The sequence below is a fragment of the Stigmatopora argus genome, chromosome 18 (genome assembly GCF_051989625.1).
Source record: "Stigmatopora argus isolate UIUO_Sarg chromosome 18, RoL_Sarg_1.0, whole genome shotgun sequence".
NCBI lineage: Eukaryota > Metazoa > Chordata > Actinopteri > Syngnathiformes > Syngnathidae > Stigmatopora > Stigmatopora argus.
This window is the reverse complement of record NC_135404.1, coordinates 6,292,995-6,313,697: the sequence shown is the minus strand read 5'-3', so window position 1 is coordinate 6,313,697 and position 20,703 is coordinate 6,292,995. Positions and strand designations below refer to the sequence as shown.

At 37.8% G+C, this 20,703-nt stretch overlaps 1 protein-coding gene and 1 long non-coding RNA gene across 2 annotated transcripts; both read left to right on the top strand.

Annotated features, from left to right (window-relative positions):
* Nucleotides 1-347: 347 nt before the first annotated feature.
* Nucleotides 348-20,316, top strand: cmn (calymmin). The gene is made up of 50 exons (XM_077626440.1): nucleotides 348-824; nucleotides 2,123-2,203; nucleotides 3,613-3,666; nucleotides 4,402-4,446; nucleotides 4,533-4,580; nucleotides 4,664-4,708; nucleotides 5,386-5,427; nucleotides 5,541-5,591; nucleotides 5,672-5,716; nucleotides 5,809-5,862; nucleotides 5,916-5,966; nucleotides 6,052-6,087; nucleotides 6,151-6,195; nucleotides 6,269-6,322; nucleotides 6,389-6,451; nucleotides 6,536-6,574; nucleotides 6,661-6,741; nucleotides 6,822-6,875; nucleotides 6,998-7,015; nucleotides 13,569-13,583; nucleotides 13,656-13,697; nucleotides 13,769-13,789; nucleotides 13,866-13,913; nucleotides 13,981-14,031; nucleotides 14,098-14,142; nucleotides 14,225-14,302; nucleotides 14,363-14,407; nucleotides 14,482-14,907; nucleotides 15,781-15,837; nucleotides 15,915-15,965; nucleotides 16,065-16,109; nucleotides 16,328-16,375; nucleotides 16,450-16,497; nucleotides 16,830-16,868; nucleotides 16,944-17,003; nucleotides 17,231-17,278; nucleotides 17,342-17,398; nucleotides 17,470-17,538; nucleotides 17,612-17,671; nucleotides 18,544-18,603; nucleotides 18,699-18,734; nucleotides 18,802-18,876; nucleotides 18,937-19,014; nucleotides 19,082-19,141; nucleotides 19,216-19,311; nucleotides 19,380-19,424; nucleotides 19,502-19,543; nucleotides 19,612-19,767; nucleotides 19,832-19,888; nucleotides 20,071-20,316. The coding sequence occupies exons 2-50, from the start codon at nucleotides 2,137-2,139 to the stop codon at nucleotides 20,073-20,075; spliced, it is 2,955 nt and encodes a 984-aa protein (XP_077482566.1). The 5' UTR covers nucleotides 348-824; nucleotides 2,123-2,136; the 3' UTR covers nucleotides 20,076-20,316.
* On the top strand, nucleotides 9,196-13,496 carry LOC144092843 (uncharacterized). Its single transcript, XR_013306158.1, has 2 exons — nucleotides 9,196-12,230; nucleotides 12,314-13,496. It is a non-coding gene; the product is annotated as an uncharacterized LOC144092843 (long non-coding RNA).
* Nucleotides 20,317-20,703: the final 387 nt, after the last annotated feature.

The following is a 20,703-nucleotide window of genomic DNA, read 5'->3' as shown; positions in this document are numbered from 1 at the left end:
TAAAGGGACAACGCATGTACATACAAACTCTTCTACACTCGCACGTCGGCTCAGTGAAACTGCTCATGGCCATTGTTGGCTTTTATTGATGCGTTGACTGTTGTTTTACCTTGTTTTGGCGTCGGTCTTTTGGTCGCCTGGACCGTGACAACGGGCGACCAAAAGACTGGCGACCAATCGACCGCACACGCTAAAACGGGGTATCAAACTTGTAGACTGGGGATAAAAGTGCCTCTGTAACAGTATTTTATGGCTTTTTATTTGATAGCCAAGTTTCGTGCCCACATTTTTGTTTTATTTTAGTTTTAATCACCACAGTACGTAATGTAGCTCAGCCTAATGTCAGTTTTCAGCAAATTTTGTCAATTTGTTAGCCAAAGTCGGAAGGTTTGAAGTCCTAAAAACGGTCCAAATCCTGTTTTAAGTGCCTCTTAATAGCAAGTATGTTGTCATTTATGTTTGTGCTAATAAAAATGGCAAAAAGTAAATATTGTTACATTGACAAAGATCAATGTCCAATTCATTTTAAAGGGGAAGACTGATTATGAATGTGTATTAAATGCCCTATATTTTTTTGAGTAGGTGTGTTGGTAGTAGTTTTTTTTAATTTTTGAATGACTGTTAAGAAGGAGTTAGCCTGTCAAAATGACAATCGCAGTGCTTTCATGTCTTGACGTTGTGGTTTGTAATGCAAGTGCGGAGCAAATTCTGTGCAGAAGCCAAGTATGCGAGAGATCTGAGTGGATCAAGAGGTGGGATGTTAACCCCTCTGTGACCCCATGAGGAAGAGGATTTGGGCACCCGGTGAGGAATCTAAGTTAAAGGTGAGATTTCTTCCTCTTTTTAGTTGCCTTTTCATATTGCTGGCTGGAAAAGTTGCGAATGGGGCACCTGGTGTGAGTTATGTAGTGCGTGGACAGATGTGACAACATGGAAAGTCAAAGATCTCCCTCATGGTTGCCATGGAGGTGCTCGTCAGATCAGGTCAATTCTGTCACAATTGAGTGCCTTATTTACTTTTGGTCACATTTTAGTTTTGAAATAATTGTTTTACTCTTGCTTTCTGTATCTGTACACATTTGACTCATTAAGTCACAATTTATGAGGTTTTAACTGTGATATGCCCTGTTCTCATGTTTCAAAGATGTATTAAAAATGGTATACTCTGGAATATTCCAGCCTTGTCAACATTTTTATTCATTGTGGCCATTAACGGTCCAAGTCGTCCAATCCAGTTGAACTGGAATGAAGTTTTTTTTTTTGCTGCTGGCCACACAGTTCAAATGGATTGGTGCCACCTAATTGGACATCTGTTACTGTCAATGACACTGGGAAAAAAAATGCAGTTTGATTTACAAATTGTAATTGATTTTATAGTGTGCAGTTTTGAATCAAGTTGTATAAATTTAAACATACACATTTCATTGTATGTGAAAATAAAAAAAGGCAGAATTTTTTTTAGCATTGTTTTTTTTTTTCAACTAATGTATAAAATGAGACATGAAAGTTTTCGTTTAAAATGAAATCTGGCACATTTTGTCTATTTAAAAATATTTATTTTTAACCAAGAATAAGGTTTTTTTTAACCTTGTTACCTCGAAATATAGAATAACATAAAATTAAGATCATACAAATCCAAATCTTGACCCAAATTCAATTTAAAATATGCCTTTTCAAGTTTAGTGAATTTAATCTTCCTTTACTGCAAAGTTAATTTTGTACTTAAAATTTAAATAAAAATAAGGTGCAGGAGCTTTTTCCTCCACTAAAAGAACTCAACTTGTCACTTGTATAGTATTAATCAAAGAGAACACCCCTACACAACTTCAAAGATGCTCTTAATTTTTTCCCCCCAAACAGCAGGGATTGCATACAGAGTTCCTCACTCACTGTCCAAAAGTCTTCTCTTTGCTCCTCCAACTTTCTCGCAAGTGTAAATGCGCTTAATTGGTCACTTTACGTGTACGTGCCTACAACATTGGCGCAGATTTAGGGGCTCGTGGGAGGAGCAAAGCATCCAGAGTGTATAACACACGCTAACCGACGGGAATATTGCACACTCCTCTTCACTGACTAAGTCATATACGTGTTTTTTTATATATTTATTTTTTGTTTTTGGCAGTTTCCACATCCAAGATGGGTGGATCCTTGGTTTTGGAGAGTGTACTGATCTTGTTGGTGGTGCAGAGTGCACACAGTGGGGGTGAGTAAATATCATGAAAAAAAATATATACCCAATTTATATTTTTAAGATTGTTTCTTGTTGGGTCTTCTTTTTTTTCCTTTGTTTCTGTAACTTTGAAAATTAAAAAAGGGGTACACAGTATTCACAAGTCAAAATTAAATCAATGGCACGCTATAAATGAGATGTCACTCATGAATTTATCATTTTTTTTCAGTTTATTTAAAATACTTTAAAATCTTGATGGGAATATATTTCTAAAATGTACATGTATGTTTTTTTTCAGTTTGGGTTGGCATATTATTATTTTTTTAAATAACCTTTTTGGGGGCATTTTTCTGAGATGAATAGTTTAATTCTGGTGGGATTTTTTTTTACAGCCAAAAAGTAACAAAAGTCCCCCAAAAAATTAAATGATATCCACCATAATGGTGGATATCTTTTAATTTTTTTGGGGTACTTTTTTGGGGGGACAATTGATCATACAACGACGCTGAATCATATAATTAATCAATCAAAAGCCTTTATTGTTATCATACACAGCTGCGTATAACAAAATTGGTGGTGCTACTCCACAAAGTGTGTTTCCCAGTAAAACATAAGTAATATAAAAATATAAAAAGTCACATCCGGGCGAGGTCAATTCTAAAATATTGCACAATCTAAGATATTACACATTGTTATTGCACACCCCGAAGTTATTGCACTGTTTATTGTGGTCAGAATGTAATATTTGCTACAAAGTGAACATATTTCTACATTGGGACAACAATGCACTTTTATATTAGTGAATTTTGCAGCAATACATTTTTAAATTAATTGATTGCTTGGATTGCTACACTTCAAATTTTCCCTCTGAACACAAAAGGCTATGTTTAAATAAATTTGATTATTAAAAAAAGAAAATTCTTCGTTGACTACAAGTAATAGTTAAATTGACCCACTAATTAAATGTTTTGTAAATCCCTCATTTTGATTCCATACGATATTTGACAAATGGTTATATTGTACACATCAGTTTTATGTTTGCGATACTGTGCCAGCGCACTTGTTTTGTCCATGTCCCGCGAACGCAGTAACCTGTTCCCACTTGAGATAAATGTCTTTTTCAAACGCTGGGGTTTGCCTGTCAAATTTGTAAAGAGCGTGTGAAGCGGAAATCTTAGCAACCGTGCCCGTGTTGTCCCGCGACCGCATATTCCGCTTTCCGTGCGGCCTATCAAAGGTGGCCGAGCTTCGCTAGCAGTAGCCGTCTAAATTTGACACGCCGCTGCGAGCTGGCGGGAAAATGGTTTTACGGCCTCTGCACAGTTGCCGCATTGAAGGACGCTATTGCTTCCAAAAATCTGTGATGGGTGGTGACTTTATTTATGAGATTTGGTGGTTAAAGTTTCTTATTTATGACTAAAATGAGATGTTCTCCTTTTAAGGGTACAGTGCTGGTGTGTCGGGGGTCCCCAATGGACAGGAACCGCACTTTAACGGTGAGTTGGCAGATGTCACAAATTTTCCTGTGTAGTGTAATATTGACAAAATTAATTAGCAACTTAAACCTGTAAATTCAAAATTCATCGACAACTCATTGGATAGTCAATTTTTTATTTTTTATTCCCCTCATTTTATTTGATAATGTAGATCACAGTTTTTGGGGCTTAATCATAAACCTTTTTTTCTTAACATTAGAATTTTTTATGACTTCAATCATTTTTGAAGCATATTACAAGTCGTAAAATGTTAATTTAAAAATTAGTATTGACAAGGCAACTCACTTTAAAAATTTAAAATTCTCGACAACTCATTGGATAGTCCATTTTTAATTTTTTTTATTCCCCCATTTTATTTGATAATGTAGATCTCAATTTTTCGGGCTTAATCATAAACCTTTTTTTGTTTAAAAATTTTTTTTTTGACTTCGGTGATTTTTTAAGCACATTACAAGTCGTAAAATGTTAATTTCAAAATTAGTTTTGACAAGCCAACTCACATTAATTCATTTACTATATGGACAGTTAGGCGCACTGTAAGATAGTGTTCATTTCCACTTAATCTCATTTTAATTCATTAATTATTGTCAAGGGATTAATTTAAAATCGTTAAAAGTGATTAAAATAGGCAGCCCATTCCTCTGACAAAATATGCATTTAAAAAAAAAAAGAGCATTCCCTTCATTTTCAAACATTTAATTTAATTCTAAAATGCAAATATTCTCTTTGCTCTAGGCAGGAAACCGCACCACAATGGAGGTGCTGGAAGAATACTTAAAGGTTTGTCACAGTAGTGCATTGACTCATTGGATGCCATTGACATCTATTGCTGTCTATAACGGCAAATGTGTTATTTTTTTTCCAAGGCGTAGGTGTCCAGAATGGATATGGTGGTTACCCCAACAAAGGAGTCGGTGAGTAAATATTGCTTAAGTAGATGGATGGTGTGGAACTAACTTGCGATTTGGTCTTGATTCCAATTTAATTGAATTTCAAGGCTATGGAAGAACTGCAGGGCTGACCCCTGGAGCCTTAATGAAAGGTTATTTCATTTATTTTTTCAATGTATTTTTGCTTCTAGTGCTGTACGAAAATTACCATATATATTGCCATAACGATATAAAACATTCTATCAGCATTATACATTCCTGCAATGTACATTTTGGCCCGCAGATGATGCGTAATTTGCGGTAATTTGTTAAATTGATGTTAATCCGATCTCCTTTTGATAGTCCTCTTGGGAGTAATGCATGTAAGTCAATTGAAAATGTTTAGTACAGAAGTCTTAATAATCGCACGTATTAGTCGATAATTAGATAACGCAAAAATGTGCGTGTTACCGTCCTGCTTCAGTTTGCACTGGATAGCATTTACTTGATACATTTAACATTTGTGGCAGATGAATATGAATTAAAGTGAGCTGAGGAAAAACCTGTTATAATTTTATTTTTTTTGACCAAAAATAATTTGAAACATACCTATCTTGATATTGGATTGGATTGGATAACTTTATTCATCCCATATTCGGGAAATTTCATTGTGACAGTAGCAAGAAGTGGGGAATGCAGATATAGAAAAAAACACATAGTTACAAGCTAGACAGTACAGTCGCAAAGGCCGCAGAACAACAAAGCAAAAGCACAAAGTGCAAAGCAAAGTGAATTGTAAAGTTTTTACATATTGCAGAACACTAATTGCCACACTGTACTTCTTTTTAAGGTTACGGAGCAGGAACAAGAGGACCGGGCGGATGGCCACAAGGTAGTCAGACAAACACCATTTTAAACATTTCAAGCACCCCCTCTCGCCTGTTCAGGCGGTTTGGAGGTCTTTCATTGGAGAATAGCAACTAATGATTAATGCTACCGTTTCAGGATATGGAAATCAAGCTGTTCCCATCAACCAACATCCAGTTAAAGCCAATGGTGGGCTTTCTTTTTAGACTCTTTTTTAATTTTTTTTTTGTGGTTCAAGGTTTTAATGTCAGATGTTCTTTATTTTACAGGCTACAGAGGAAACGCCGGTGCATTTGGTGGTCAAGGAAATAAAGGCAAAGTTTATTTTCAATCAGAGTTGTTGTTGTTGTTGTTGTTGTTAGTTGCCTTTTTTAACATTTAGGAAATTGAACTTTGTCTACTCAAGGTTATGGAGGTGCTGCTCATGGACCTGAACATGGAAACAAAGGCCCAATCAAGGGTGAGTTTAGCATTTTAGCAGTTATTGGAAGATGTAAAATTATATTCTATTAGGTTATGGACCTGCTACTGGTGCTCTCGGTGGAAATGGCATCAAGCCAATTGGTAAATTCCCAAATACTTGACCAATCCATTTGGAGATTAAAATACTACTTCATTTTAGTATAATAAAAATCTGTACCCTTTGTAGGTTATGGACGCAATGGACATGCCAATAAAGGTTATGGTAAGGACATAATAAAAAGTTCCTAGCTATTCTGTCATTACATACTAAACAATGATTTTCCAGGATATGGAGCAAAAGCTGGTGTACCCAACAGAGCTGGAAACAATGGTAATTTATGGGAAACAATAAGTTTAGAGTTAGTAAATTGTCATCTGATAGAAGTATGCATTGTAATTGACAGGCTTGGGGGGAGCAGGGCAGAAACCCATGAAACCATACGGTAGCTACGGTTCAGGTGATAAAACGTCTTCGTTGTTTTGCGCCAAAGTCATCGTTAACTTGAATTTGATTCCCGATTAAGGTCCGGGTATGTCGGCGTTTCGGGGGCAGGGGGCGCCACAGCTGGCCAGGAACCAGGGCAAAGGTGCGCCTTTTCGAAATCTAGACCCCAGAGGTATAGTAGTCGTTTCTTCATATTATCTAATGATCTTTGTGGTTGAATTTTCAGGATATGGCCATAATGGTTACGCTCCTCAACCAATGGCTGGTGAGTCAACTGGAACATTCTCAGATCACCAATCTCTTCCAAGTAAATCTGGCCTAGTCGTAAATTCAGTCTGCCCTTTTCGTTAGGCTTTCTTGGTGGTTATGGCGGTGCTGGAATGGGTCTGGGACCACGTTACGGTAATGGAGGAATGAAAGGACCCAAACCAGGTGGGAGCGGTATTACCGTCAGGCCACAATGAAAACTTTTGTCGATATATGCTATTGTTCACAATGTTTTAAATGTTCAGCCTATAATGGTGCTGCAGCATGGGTACCCAGGAGACAAGGTCTAGCCCCTAGTGGTGAGCTAACAACACTCACCTATCAGCAACAATAGACTTAGCAAGCACTTTGAAAGTAAAGGTACTGTTACATTTGGATAAACAAAAATGAGTAAGAGTTTTCATTGTTTTGGATTCTTAAGGTTATGGTGGCACCAACTGTGGAGTATGGAATGTATTCTTATGCTTTTTATTAGTCAATAGGTTTATTTAGTTTAGTCACTAGAATAGAATTTTGCATGACCTAGCGGAAATTTCCGTCCGTGACACCTATGAGTTGGGGGCGCGTCATCTACCATGACACTCCCATTTCTTTGTTCAGTTTCCCGCCTAAAGTCTGTACCTATGTCACATGACCTTTGTCAATAAAACTAGTCGACCTGCTGGGGGGATTCAGGGAGTTCAAACTAGTCAGGCTGGAGGATAGACGCGCTCCTGCCGCTGGCTGCTCTGACCCCCTCCTTCAGCTGAAGCTAGATAAAACTCATCATGGCCGACTCTGTGTGCTTCCTCTAATTCGAAGTTATTGAATGTTTATCGATTAGATCCAACATTTTCTGGTGCCGAAACCCGGGAGATTCATTTCTGAATTTTCGGACCACGGTGGACTGAAAGCCGAGAATACTGACGTCAGCTACTCTTTCTTTAAAAGAGAGGGCATTTCGGTTGATCGTGGCCCGCTTGAAGAACGAACCCCCATCGAAAAGGAGGAGGCACAGAGACGGTAAGGGGCTGTTTAAAATTAATATTTAGGACAAGGCTGGTGGGAATCCCGTTTTTCATTCGTGGAATAGTCGAGAAAAACGCCTCATAAATAGGGGATAAATTGTGCATACTGTTGAGAAGTACGTATGTCAGAAAAAAGGAAAATAGATACGTAAGGTATGCAACGGACGTACATTTAGTCGGTCTGGCCAACTAAATGTCGATCCAAGAGGTGGGCTGGTGACGCGGCTTAACCTAGGGTGGGGGTTAAAAGTCCCCCTAAGATAGGGGTTAGAGTCCCCTTTGTTAAAAGGATTTCTGGAGATTGTCAAAAACAAAAGCTTCCAAAAATACTGCACCCGATGAGTAAGAAAGAGCTCGATTAAAAAGTATAGTACTACTATTATATAAACCAGAAGCGTTTGTTAAGAACCGGAAGTAGGCCGTGACGCGCTTTATGTCGCGCTTGGTACGCGCTTAGTATGCGCTCGTGAATCGAGAGGATTGAAGAGAATAACGGTTAAAAAGACGGCGTAGACGGATAAATAGGATAATAAAAGATAAGTATTAAAGAGATAATAAATTAGATGGGACGTCCCTAAAGAATCGCCGTAAAATATCGCCTTAAATGTATTAATAGCGTAACATGTGACCATTGTTTAAAAAAAAAAAACGTTCAAACAAAGGGACGTGAAGTAAGAAGATGTGAAATTCATGCTGAGAGATTTTCCTGATCATTGAAGAATGAAACAAAACCATGGTTAACATGCTTGTGAAGATTTTGGACAGAAAGGATGAGGAGCTGCTTTAGGTGGTTGTCTTTCCTCAAGAAACTTTCTATCTTCATGGAGAACAAGAATGATATGTTTTTCACAAGTTCAGGTACTAGTCACACATTTCAAAATTGGGGCCCTCCCTATGAACATCATTGAACATGAGCTCAAGAGGTACGGCCTTTGGCAAGATGAGCTACAAAGGGAGAGAGAAGGGGGAATGAGCACATGTAAGACAGAACAAAGGACGAAAATGGCCGAATAATGTGGAGCCAGGCAAGAAGCCCACTTTACGGCCAGGCCCCCTTCACAGAAGCGGACACCCCTCACCCGACAAGCCAAGCACACCCGGTGCAAACAAAAAGAGGGGGGGGGCTCGCCCATAGCTCTTACTGCCCATTTCACACCTGGACCCAGGAGAGAGCCCACACCAGCCCAGCCCAAGGCCCCCTCCCCCTGCACAAAGAGAGAGAGGAACCACAGCATGCAAATGCCACTGCAGGTTTGAACCTAAATCACTTGAGTCCGATTGCCTCCCCACGGAGGGGGAGGGAAAGAGAGAGAGACAGAGAGATGACAGTGTTGTAATATATTAGTGAAAAATTATGGGTCTTTTATTAAACACTAAAATTTATATTAGGAAATGCCTAGTGAAAGGTTATTTTCCCTAAATTCTAATTGAGGTAATAGTGAGCACAGAAAATGGCTCTTATTTTAAATAAAACCGCCTTCTTAGAGCGGATAGGAATTCAGCCAGAGCTTTAACTATTTGTTTTAGCAATATGAGAGTGATTTGCGATTTAGACTTAAGTATTAAGAATCATCCAAATTATTAATGATATCAAACATGCAAACAACGCAGAAATGGCATTTATCCAAATTATTAGGTAAATTTAGATAAAATAATTGATTTAGGATAGGCATGATTTCCCTGGGACGGAAGAGGCATGGAATGTTTTTAAGTGCACAAAAAGCATTCCTTGTTTTGCCCGGAACAAGTGAAATATGCTTTGGCGTGGGTCATATTAATGACTATTAGAATATTAATGATATACGAATTGCATTAGCATCAAACAGTTGATGTCAACCAAATGACGTTAACCTATTTCTTTTGAGAATGATTAGGCTGATAAGACAGCAAAATGGAGGTAAGCTGCCAAAAAGCCCAGACGTGGGATGGCGCTCTTCACCAGTAATGAAAAATTGCAGACCACTGATTTCTGAAAATGAGTAAGCGTGAATGATTGTTTGTTTGTCTTTTTGTGTTTCTAATTGGCCGACCATCAAGATATAATCAATTAGGTATCAAGGTGGAAAATGATTTAGCAAATTGGAATCGATTTCGGAATTTGCCAATAAGCCGTTTCACGGATGGCAACGCCAAATTATGGAAAAATATTTCGTCCAAGGAAATTTTTAATGAAAAAGCAGCAGTACTCCAAATGTGAAATTTGAAGTGGAGAAACAAATCTGCTATGCGAAATTTGGGAGCACTGGGAAAAAACAGACAGTGCTTGATACGAAATTCCAAAGTACTATTGATTTATTGTGATAATGGCATCCAAATTGGGTTAACAGAATAATTGACTGAATTGACAAAAGTTTCCATATTTCGTTCCGGAAAAATATGGAAATCCAATTTAGTGGAATGTACCAAACGCCATTATTAACTACACGATTGGAATTGGAGGATGAGGCTAATCATATGTCTGCATAAAAGAAAAAACTTTAAAGAAACGCATTAATTTTGGGTTGGCAGAGGGAGATTGCATTTCTCAACAGGAAACATGATGAGCAACCCAGGATGAGAGTGCAAATGTTCCTGACCAAACCAGCAGACATGAAAATAGCGGATCCATTTTGTGCTCTGTAAGAAGGTTCTCTCAGTTGAAACGAATTAGAGGAGACAGGTAAGATAAACTTTTTGACGTAATCAGACGAAATGGCAAGCACTCAAATATTGATTGGAAAGATTATTGCTCGGGGAGCAATGCTGTAAGCCATGAGGAACTTTTTATATTGGTTTTATTGTCTCCATAAAAAAAGTGAAAGCGTTTCAATTGAGACCAAACCTTCTTACAGATAGTTAAAGTAAACAATTGTGACTAGATCTTCTTACATATTTTTAAAGTAAACAATTAGAGAGAAAAGAGAAACTACAATGGATAGAAATGTAACTAGATTTTAATTTTATGCCTGACTATTGAGAAATATTGATTAAGAAAGTTTTATAGGAGCTGATTGACAAACTCCAATGGAATGTTACATTTGATAAAAAGACTACTAGTTTGGGATATTTTGAATTTCAAAAAACTGAGTTAATATGCAACGCGATACACATTGTTAATTGAATTGGGACTTGATTAGTATGCATTTTAAAAGTAATGGGCTTTAATTGCTCTAAAAGACAGTTATGCTAAAAATGTTGACCCTGACAAACAAGGGGTGGTTACATTTTAGTGGGTTCAATTCTTTTCAGAATTATAAATGTGTGCATTTTGTTTCTGGATATTAATTGATGTGAATGTAACTGTTGCAGAGAACTGGAAAGCTGTTTTCCTGAGGAGAAAGCAGTCTGGTTTGCTTTTTGTATTTTTCCTATTTTTGGTATGATTAGTTCATTTGTGTAATTGTAGGAAAGGAAAAAAAAACAAATATAGTTCTTTATCTTAACAAGGAAGCAGTGATCAAAATAGAATATCAGCTAGCATATTTAATTTTGACTGATAAAGCATTTAGATTTTCACAAACTATAGTGATGGAATAAGTAAGATTGTTGTGATTTTTGTTCATTGGGGTATTAAGCCCAACCTAATAGCTGTCTGCAGATGTTGAGTACGTGTTTGAAGACAGCGACAGAGTGCGGCAGCTGGGGAGGCAGCGCGGACACTTGCTGCACAGTATGCACAGCAACAAGGGCTGAGCCGATCTCAAGAACAGTCTGGCCTACAGTGCCTACCAAAAATGTACTCCAAAATTGAGCCATGGACAATGTCTCAACAGGGGGGAGATATGGACATCGAAATGCCTACTTTTAAAATTTTTGTAGGAACTGTTTAATTTGTTACAGATATAATGTGCAAGATGACCTCAGGCCCAAACGAGGCCAATGTCCAAGAGTGTGGGACTGGTAGAGCAAACAAATGGTACGATAAAACCAAGGCTTAAGAAAACCATGGAAGAGATAAAGAAGCCATGGCCAGAACGCCTAACACTGGTCAGAACGTATATGAAGATAGTGCCAACTAGCTCGAGATTAACACCTTTTGAGATAGTTCTTGGAAGACCATTCCAACTTCCTCTATGGGAAGGGGAACCATGACAAGAGACTAAGGGTGAGGCAGATCTACTTACAGAGTGGATGGTAAAATGTTTGGAGAAACTTGTCCAAAGAACATGTAAGCTGCCGTGATCCTTTTGTCTATCTTGCAGGAGGTGGTGAAGCCAGGTGACTGGATCCTGATCCGAGTCATAAAAAGGAAGTCCTGGTTCTCTCCACGATGGGAAGACCCATTCGTGGCCCAACTCACCAACCTCCACAGCAGCAAAGATCGCTGAAAAGTCAAAGTCAATTCACAGGTGACTCGGAGTAGGCTGTAAGTCGGACGGTGTCAAAACCCTTGTCCGTGAAAAACTCATCTGACGTCTACTCACCTGCCACGAGCACCCCTCACTTAACCTTGAGCTCCCATAGACTTTTCACCTCTACACAGAAGCCGCAGTGAAAGCTGTTGCCACCCACATCACAGTGACTGGACTGTCAGTGACAGCCTGGGCGTGTCTGAACGCCCCGCCCACAGAGACTTGAGTTCGAAAACAAGATGGTGACATACTCCTATCACAGAGGAGAGTGAAGTGGTATGGAAAGAACAATCTGTAGAAATACTATGGAGAAGATGTGTGGTATAATTTCATGGTGTTCCAGAAGAAACTGTTTGTTGCGAATGAAAGTTGTGTGTAGCCGTATACCCATTTCCACAGGTATCCTGACAACCTGAATTCACTGGGTCTAGACGCCACACTTAAATCTGCAGTGGTGCAGATGAGATGCATTCCTTTTAAGGGGAGTGAACATAATAGTAAGAGATCAAAATCAGTGCAAAATCAGTGCAATTCAAACGACATGATGCAATCTGGGGTAGTGATGTTCCTGGTGACCATAAGTTGTGGTCCCCCCCCCCCCAGAAAATCATACAGTTGCTATTTTCCCAACTTGGGGTGGATAAAGTTATGCTTCGTGTAAAGACATTGAACTGTTACATGAGTGTTTATTAACCAAACTGTCATAGCCCTTAGGGATGTTGCGGGACGGAGGATGGAGGTGTGTGTGCCATGATGGGAGAACACTGCTGCACCTTCATCCCAGACGAAACCAGTCAATGCTGTTTAAATTTGCAACTCCCTCATTTGCGATTTTGTTTCTGTTCTGTATTTTTTCTATGTGTGTAATCCCCTGTATCAAAGTTATGATTTGACACACTATCCAGCACACGCTGGTAGCTTACAGTGACATACAGTATCACCGCATGGCAGACCATATTGGAGATTCTCGCACTCTTTCGAAGTGTGACAGGTCCCACGATGTCGAGCCGTCCGGGTAATTGTACTTGTCTTGACTTAAAAATTGTGTTCGCTCATTAAGAGGGACGCAGAGGAATTTTTCTCGAATGACGCTAAATACCTCGAGTTTTTCGCCTCTGCCTTGACAAGTGATTTTATTATTTTCCATACCCTGTTGAAAGTAACTGTTGATGATATTTGTATTCTAGAACCTGGATGGGAGGGATATAAATTGATGTCTAATGAAAATTCTTTCATAGTAACTACAGGGGGGAAATGTGGAGTATGGAATGTATTCTTATGCTTTTTATTAGTCAATAGGTTTATTTAGTTTAGTCACTAGAATAGAATTTTGCATGACCTAGCGGAAATTTCCGTCCGTGACACCTATGAGTTGGGGGCGCGTCATCTACCATGACACTCCCATTTCTTTGTTCAGTTTCCCGCCTAAAGTCTGTACCTATGTCACATGACCTTTGTCAATAAAACTAGTCGACCTGCTGGGGGGATTCAGGGAGTTCAAACTAGTCAGGCTGGAGGATAGACGCGCTCCTGCCGCTGGCTGCTCTGACCCCCTCCTTCAGCTGAAGCTAGATAAAACTCATCATGGCCGACTCTGTGTGCTTCCTCTAATTCGAAGTTATTGAATGTTTATCGATTAGATCCAACACCAACTATCCTGTAAAAGCAGGTATGATCAATTCATAACTGCATATGCGGAATCATTGTGTGTGAGTGGTTTTCTTATGTCATTCTCTTGTAGGGTTTGGCAATATTCCAAATGGCATTGGTGTGAAGCCCAATGGTAAGGATAACATTATCCATTCAAATTGAAGATGTAACTATAGTCATAAGGAGCAATCTTTTGTTTTGCAGGATATGGAGCACACAGAGGAGGTACCACGGAATGCAGGAATATTTTATTAAAGTATACGTAACCAGTCTGTATAATGTGTGGCCCTTGTAAATCAAGGTTTTGGACCTGCTGCCCTTCCCCATGGATATGGAGCCAAACCCAATGGTAGTGGTTTACACTTAGCCTTATCTGTAATTTGAGAAAATGGTGTATTCATGGTTTGATTTTGAAGGTTATGGACCTGGTGCTGCTGGCAACAAGGGATACGCAGCTAACCCCAATGGTGACTCCCATGAACATTAACACTCAATTACTGGTAGACTGTTTAAATCGAATACTTTGTTGTCAGGACCTGGAAATGGAGCGCCACTCGGATCTGGAAATAAACTCAATGGCGAGTATCAGGAATTGTTGAACATCAACCTAGTTTTTTGGCATCTGCTTAGGGTCAGTAAATAAATTCTAGATGCTTGCAGGATATGGAGCAGGAGGAATGGGACCTGCCTCACTTCCACAGAACACCAAAGGTTTCGGACCTGCGTCACCTGGTCAAGGTAGGTTTTTTAAAATCCAAACCAGAATAAACCTTAACACATTTCATTTTATATTCACAGGCACTGGTGGTTTTACTGGCATAGCAAATCCAGCAGCAAACCCTGGTAGGCAAAAGTACAATCTGGAAAGGGAAGTTTCCATCTATAATAGCTTTGTTCTGTCATGGTTTCCCTTTCAGGATTTGGCCACTCGCCGTACGCGAAAGGTCCAAAGAGGCCAGGTCCGCCTAACGGAATTGGTTTGAAAGGTAACTTGGTGTCACCTCAGCAACCGGGCTCACCGATGCAGGAGGTCCCTCAACCTCAGCGACCCATCGTGGAAGGCGATGCCGTTCCGGCGCCAGAACCCACCAGTGGCCGTCTGGTTTTGGTGACTCAAGACCAACACCAGAAGCTACCCTTACTCGTACCGCAAATGAAAAATTACATGCCGCTGCAGGAGACACCAGGGCACGTGCCGGTTTTCCCTCAGGGCAAACCGCCTAAACGAGGGCCCGAATCTTCACCTGGGCCCGGGCCCGTTAGACCAATGGACAAGAGTTTTAAGCCCCTCCCTTATGACAGTGGACCTGCTCGTAAACCAATGGGGGAGATACCCCCTCAAGGCAAGTTACATGAACTTAAACACTGTGTAAAACGTTCCAAGTTACAAACTAGAACTGGCACAATTGGTTAATTATTTTAATAGACAAATTAATCATGACTTAAAAATTGTTCAAATGCTAATAACTCATTGCCTGCCATTGCTAGTAATAGTGGTCCAATCCATTTGGGCTGAGAAAGGATCAAATTGTTTTAAATCATAAATAATATAAATATAATAATTTTAAAAACTTTAACATTTAAGAATTGTATCATATTTCTTTAAATTTTTTAAAATATATTTATACATTTAAAATGAAGATTTCGTGTTTGAGTTAACTAACTGTAAATATTCTCTTGTTCAATAAGAAAAAAATGTTTAGGAAAAAGGGACAAAAGTAAAACTAAAAATACTTTATTCGTTTAATTTAAAAAGTAATTCAAAATATGTTTTTAGATTTTAACTATTGTCATGTTTGCTTAAAAAAAGCAAATGTTCTGTTAATATTTACTTGAAAACTAATGTTGTAGTATCCAGATAAAAAGCTACAAATATTGTCTTTTTCCCCCATTTTAAAAAAGTGTAAATATTGGAGTCATCCCCATATTTAAAGCATTTTGAAACAACTTTTCAACTATCAAAAATGCAGACCAATGAAGAAAAGGAATCTAGCTTGCTAGAAGGTAATTAAAAAGTTATGTGTTGGAATGTTGAAATGACTTTTTTGGGTAAAGTTTGCTGTTTTTTAAATTAAAATAACTTGTAATATAAACTGTTATTGACATGATGCCTAATGGTGCTTTTAATTATACTTGCATGGTGTGCCACGAAAATATTTTGAATTTGAAGTTGTTGTTTTAGTTTAACTATTTTGTCAATCTGTCTTCCATTTTAGAGAATGGAGGTGGACCTTCAATCCCCAAAGGACAAGGAGGGAAAGCGGGAAAACCTGGTAAATGTCCAATTTAATGATTGAAGTTTAATTTTCATTTGTTGCATTATTTTGAAATGAATGCATTTTTGGGGTAGATTGTCTCCCTGGAGGTCCGAATGGACAATGGATGAAAGTACCAAGACCAGGTAAAATGATAATTACAGAGGGTCTTACATTTGTAGAGTCAAAAGACTTTTTAAAAAATATAACAGAAATATATTTTTCCTGAAAAATGATCATTTTAGACTATAATCCAGGAGCTGGACCTTCGGGGGGCACCAACACCAAAGGTATTAATGGACTAATGTGGTTTTGGTAAACATGCATGTTGTGTCCTAAGATAAATATTAAAAAATAATAATAATTGTGTACTGTATAAATTATAAAAATCATAAGCAGTTCAGAAAACGAAATGAAAAAAAAACTAAAGGAGAGTTTTCTGTTCACACTTTAGCTGCCGTTGATGTCAAACAATAATTATAATAAATAATTGCTTCCAATTTGTCAGGTTACGGAACAGGAGCCGGTTTTCCCAACAGATTTCCCGCCAAACCTGGTAAATTTGTGTCACTTTCCATTTTTAAATTCACTCACCCTGCATTAACATTTCATATCTGTGCACGTATAAAGGTTATGGAGTTGGAAGTTATGCTGGCCCTTTGAACGGATATGGAACTGGTATGTACATCCATCCATACATACATACATGTACATCTATGTGTATTTATATATACATATACATATACATATGTATGTGTATGTATGTATATGTATCAGCAACACGCTTATTTATTTATTAATATATTTATTAATTTAGTTATATATTTATTTATTAACTTATTTATTACCTATTTATTTATGTCTAAAATGTCTTTTCCTGTGTCTGTATTCTCACCCTCTTGCTACTGTGACAATGAAATCTCCCGAATATGGGATGAATTAAATTATCTAATCTAATATTGATTGTCAAACAAATGTGCCAGCTCGGTAATACTTCACTTGTTTCTTAGGTACTGGATATCCGAATTCAGGGCAACCTCAACAGCCAAGTGAGTCATCTATGACAAAAGTCTTTAAATAATCATAAAATAAAAAAATAAAAAAACATTATTCTGCTCTTTTAGTTTATAGACAAGGCGACTACCTTGGAGGAACTGGCTATGTTAAAGGAAACGCCAATACAGGTCTGTTTTTAAAAAAAAAGTTGTTTATAATTTTTAAGTGTACTTTGAAAATATATTTTTTGTTGTCGTTTACGGATCAGCATTTATCATATATATATTTTTTTATTAATTCAGTAGTTTTCATTTGATTCATTTAAAAATATATTTTTTGTATCGATTTAAAAAAAAAAAAAATACACAAGTCAGCATTTCAAAAATGTTTATGCTCCACTCTTAAATTTTTCCAGATCCGGGCCAGGGTCTACCAACACCGGATGCAAAATCAGCTCCATTAAGTTAGTCCTAAACGGATGTTACCTTTGAGAATTTTGTGTTAATAGATGTTTCTGAGTTGGCAGATGGCGGCATAAAGGTTCCCTACAATGCTGTCCCTGCGCTTCCAACTGGAATAGATGGTAAGACATGCAGTCTCTTTTGAACTGTGCTGAAAGTCAACGATCATGTTTCAATGATGTCGATTGTGCAGGGGCCGGTCAACCTGACCCGCAGCCTGCCGGACTCATTCCAAATGGGAAACAAGGCCCGGTTTATGGTGGTATGGTTGTCCTCACCTGTAGCTTTTTTTCTTTTTTTTAAAGATACGTATATTTACAAAACTAATCTCTTAGGAATGGAGGGTTTACCGTACAGTGGTCCGGCTGTGCCTGGCCCTGAGAACGCCAAGTATGGTGAGTTTTGCTCTTTTTCAGTTAATGAATTTTGTTATTGAAAATGTTTGTATCAAGAATATTTAGGGTTTGTTTTTTTAAATGTAAAAAAACAACAACTATACACTTAAAAAATGAGAATTTACTGTAATGTTCTTCACTTTTTTGGTTTTAATATGATTAATAAACATATAGAAAGAAACCTTAAGCTTTTTTCTTAAGTAAAAAGTATGTCCTTTTTGTTTTATTCTAAAACATGAAAACCTTTGACTAATGTTAAAAATGAATCATTTAATATGATATCCTAGATTAGATTAGATAACTTTATTCATCCCGTATTTGGGAAATTTCATTGTCACAGTAGCAAGAGGGTGAGAATACAGACACAGAAAAATACATTTTAGACATAAATAAATAGGTTATAAATAATTTAATAAATAAATATATAAAAAATAAGCGTGTTGCTGAAAAAAATTACATGTACATACACATACATATACATACATATAATTAACTAATTTTCTACTATTGACAAAACAAGATGTCTAATTCCTTTAAATTGAAGAGGATGCTCATCTTTCAGTGCCATTATATTAACCTTTTTTAATCATAATATTTATAAAAGGAAAATAATATTTTAATTACAGAGTAAATACTTTAAAGAATACATAAATGTATTTTTTATGTCAATATAACATTTAAAAAATGAAATGAAAATACAGTTGAAAATGAGTAAGAAATAAAAGTAAATGTGTAAAATTAAAAATAAATGTTGTAATCTTTTTGAAAAATTTGGATAAATAAAAAAAATAGAGGGTGAATGAACAAACGAGCCAATAAGTTAAATGAGTGCTGTATACATGTTTAATCAACTCTTATTGGCGCTGATTCAGGTATTGGCGGCTTGCAGTTTGGTGGCAACCCGCAGACGGGAAATGATAAAGGAAATGACGGTATGTCGAATTTGAACTTGCTGATGTCAAATCTGGAAATGATGGTGGCCATTTTGTCTTTGGATTTAAAATAAAACATGATTGTCAAATTCCAGGCGGAGCTAATACGGGCGGTCTTCCTGCACAATATGGTAAATAAGGATTTTTCAGAAGTAACAAGTGCTCATCTTCTGAATACAATTCATCCTTTGTGGTCAGGCTACGACGGCGGTTACCCCAATGTTGGCCACCATCTTGGTCTTGGCAGCAATGGACACATGGCTGGCAAATATGGTGAGTCATCTCCCCTAAAAAGATCCCGTCTACACATCCCGATTGCGATTTCTGCCGCAGGTTATGGTAGACTACCCCATGAAGCTCAACCTGTTGGGTTCGTTCCTCAAATGGAATCTCCTGGTGAAGGCCCATATGGTGAACATCTTCCAAATCTAAGTATGCCGAACAAGCAAAAATGACAACATGTTGCATTCCATCTCAGGTCCAGTGGCTTTACCGTACCAACAAGGTTCTCTAGACTATGGACCCAATGGGAACTATGGTGAGATCTCTCAAAATAGGACTTAAGAATCCAGTTCTGGTGGGTTTTAAGTGGACTGTCGTTGTGGTTCTCAGGTGCTGATGGTTCCTATGGCCCACAAGGCCTTAACGACGCAGGAAAACACGGATTGCACCAGCAGAGACAACTTCAATCTTCAGATACTCGACCAGGTAGCACGCAAGACATCAGATGTTTTTACAAGAGAATTTTGAGTGGGATTTTGGTTCAACTTGAACAGGTTCGCCGTATGAATCGCGACCAGATGTGGCTCATCTTAATAACGGTACTACCTCCACCATCCTTTTTATGAACATGTTTCAGCCCAATGCACTCATCTACCATTTTTTTCTGCCTTTTTAGACAATGTGGGTTATATAAGTGGAAGCAAACTGCAGCCTGAAGGTAACGACTTAAATTGTCAAAGGCGAATAAAATGTCCACGGCAGTCCAACGCGATGGTTTTCTCTCAGTGATTTCGCTGCCCTCGGTGCCCACCCCCGCACCGATGGACCCTGCCTACACGCCGCAGGGAGCGGACCAGCTCCAGTCCGACGCGCCGTTCGATTCCGACGCGTCTCATACGCCGGAGAGGACGCAGCGCCTCAAACTGAATTTTAACACGCAAGGTTAAAAACCTCCTTTAACCAGAGTGGGTTCAAAATTTGACCGTTTTTTTTTTTTCGTCTTCAGGGTCGAAGAACGCCAAGTATGACTTGAACGGCTTCTTTGGGAACAGCGGCTACCAAGGTGAGAACTAATTACAGAGCTGCCAAATGTCGAAAGTTGATTATTTTTCTCATAGTTTTGATATAAAATGTATATTTAGTAGTTTAGTAAGGACTGTCATAGTAAACTAACGGACAATTCATAGTATTTGTCAGCTCTGTAATTATGTCCAGCAAATGTTTAATTGATGTTTCCTCCCACAGGTTAACACCACAATTATCTTTCCTGTGTTATTGTATGATCGTTATCATCAATTCCTGATTGTAAATTGAGTTTTATTTACCCCTTGTGTAGTGTTTTAAAACGCTTTGGTAACCGTTTATTGTACCAATATTTACCTCTTGTGTTCTGCACTTGTTCACGGCAAACGGTTTTGTCCTCTGCTTGTCGTCAGTGTTTTTGATTGATATTTCTATATAAAAACCAAATGCGCTCTAATTTATTTTGCATGTTTTTTTATTTTATTTTTGTTTTCATGGTTTGTGGTAAGAATGTGGTCTTGTTGTACAGTGTTTGAGCGATTAAAATCAAAGACACACTTGAGCGTTGTGTGTTTGAGACTACGCTTTGTAACTAAATTTTAGAATTTGGGGACATTTGGACGTTCTCTTGAAGTCAAACCGAAATATTTTCAGAATGTACAGAATGTTTTTTAGATCTTTCATCAGCCAGATGAATGAATTTCATTTTTTTATAGATCTAAAACAATGTTTATTTTAGCTTTTTTATATATTTTTTCTTAGATTTTACAAAATGATTTTTGAACTAAAAACACAGAAAAAAATGGATTAAAAAAATTACAATTATTGATTTAAAAGGGGGAAATCAGGAAATTT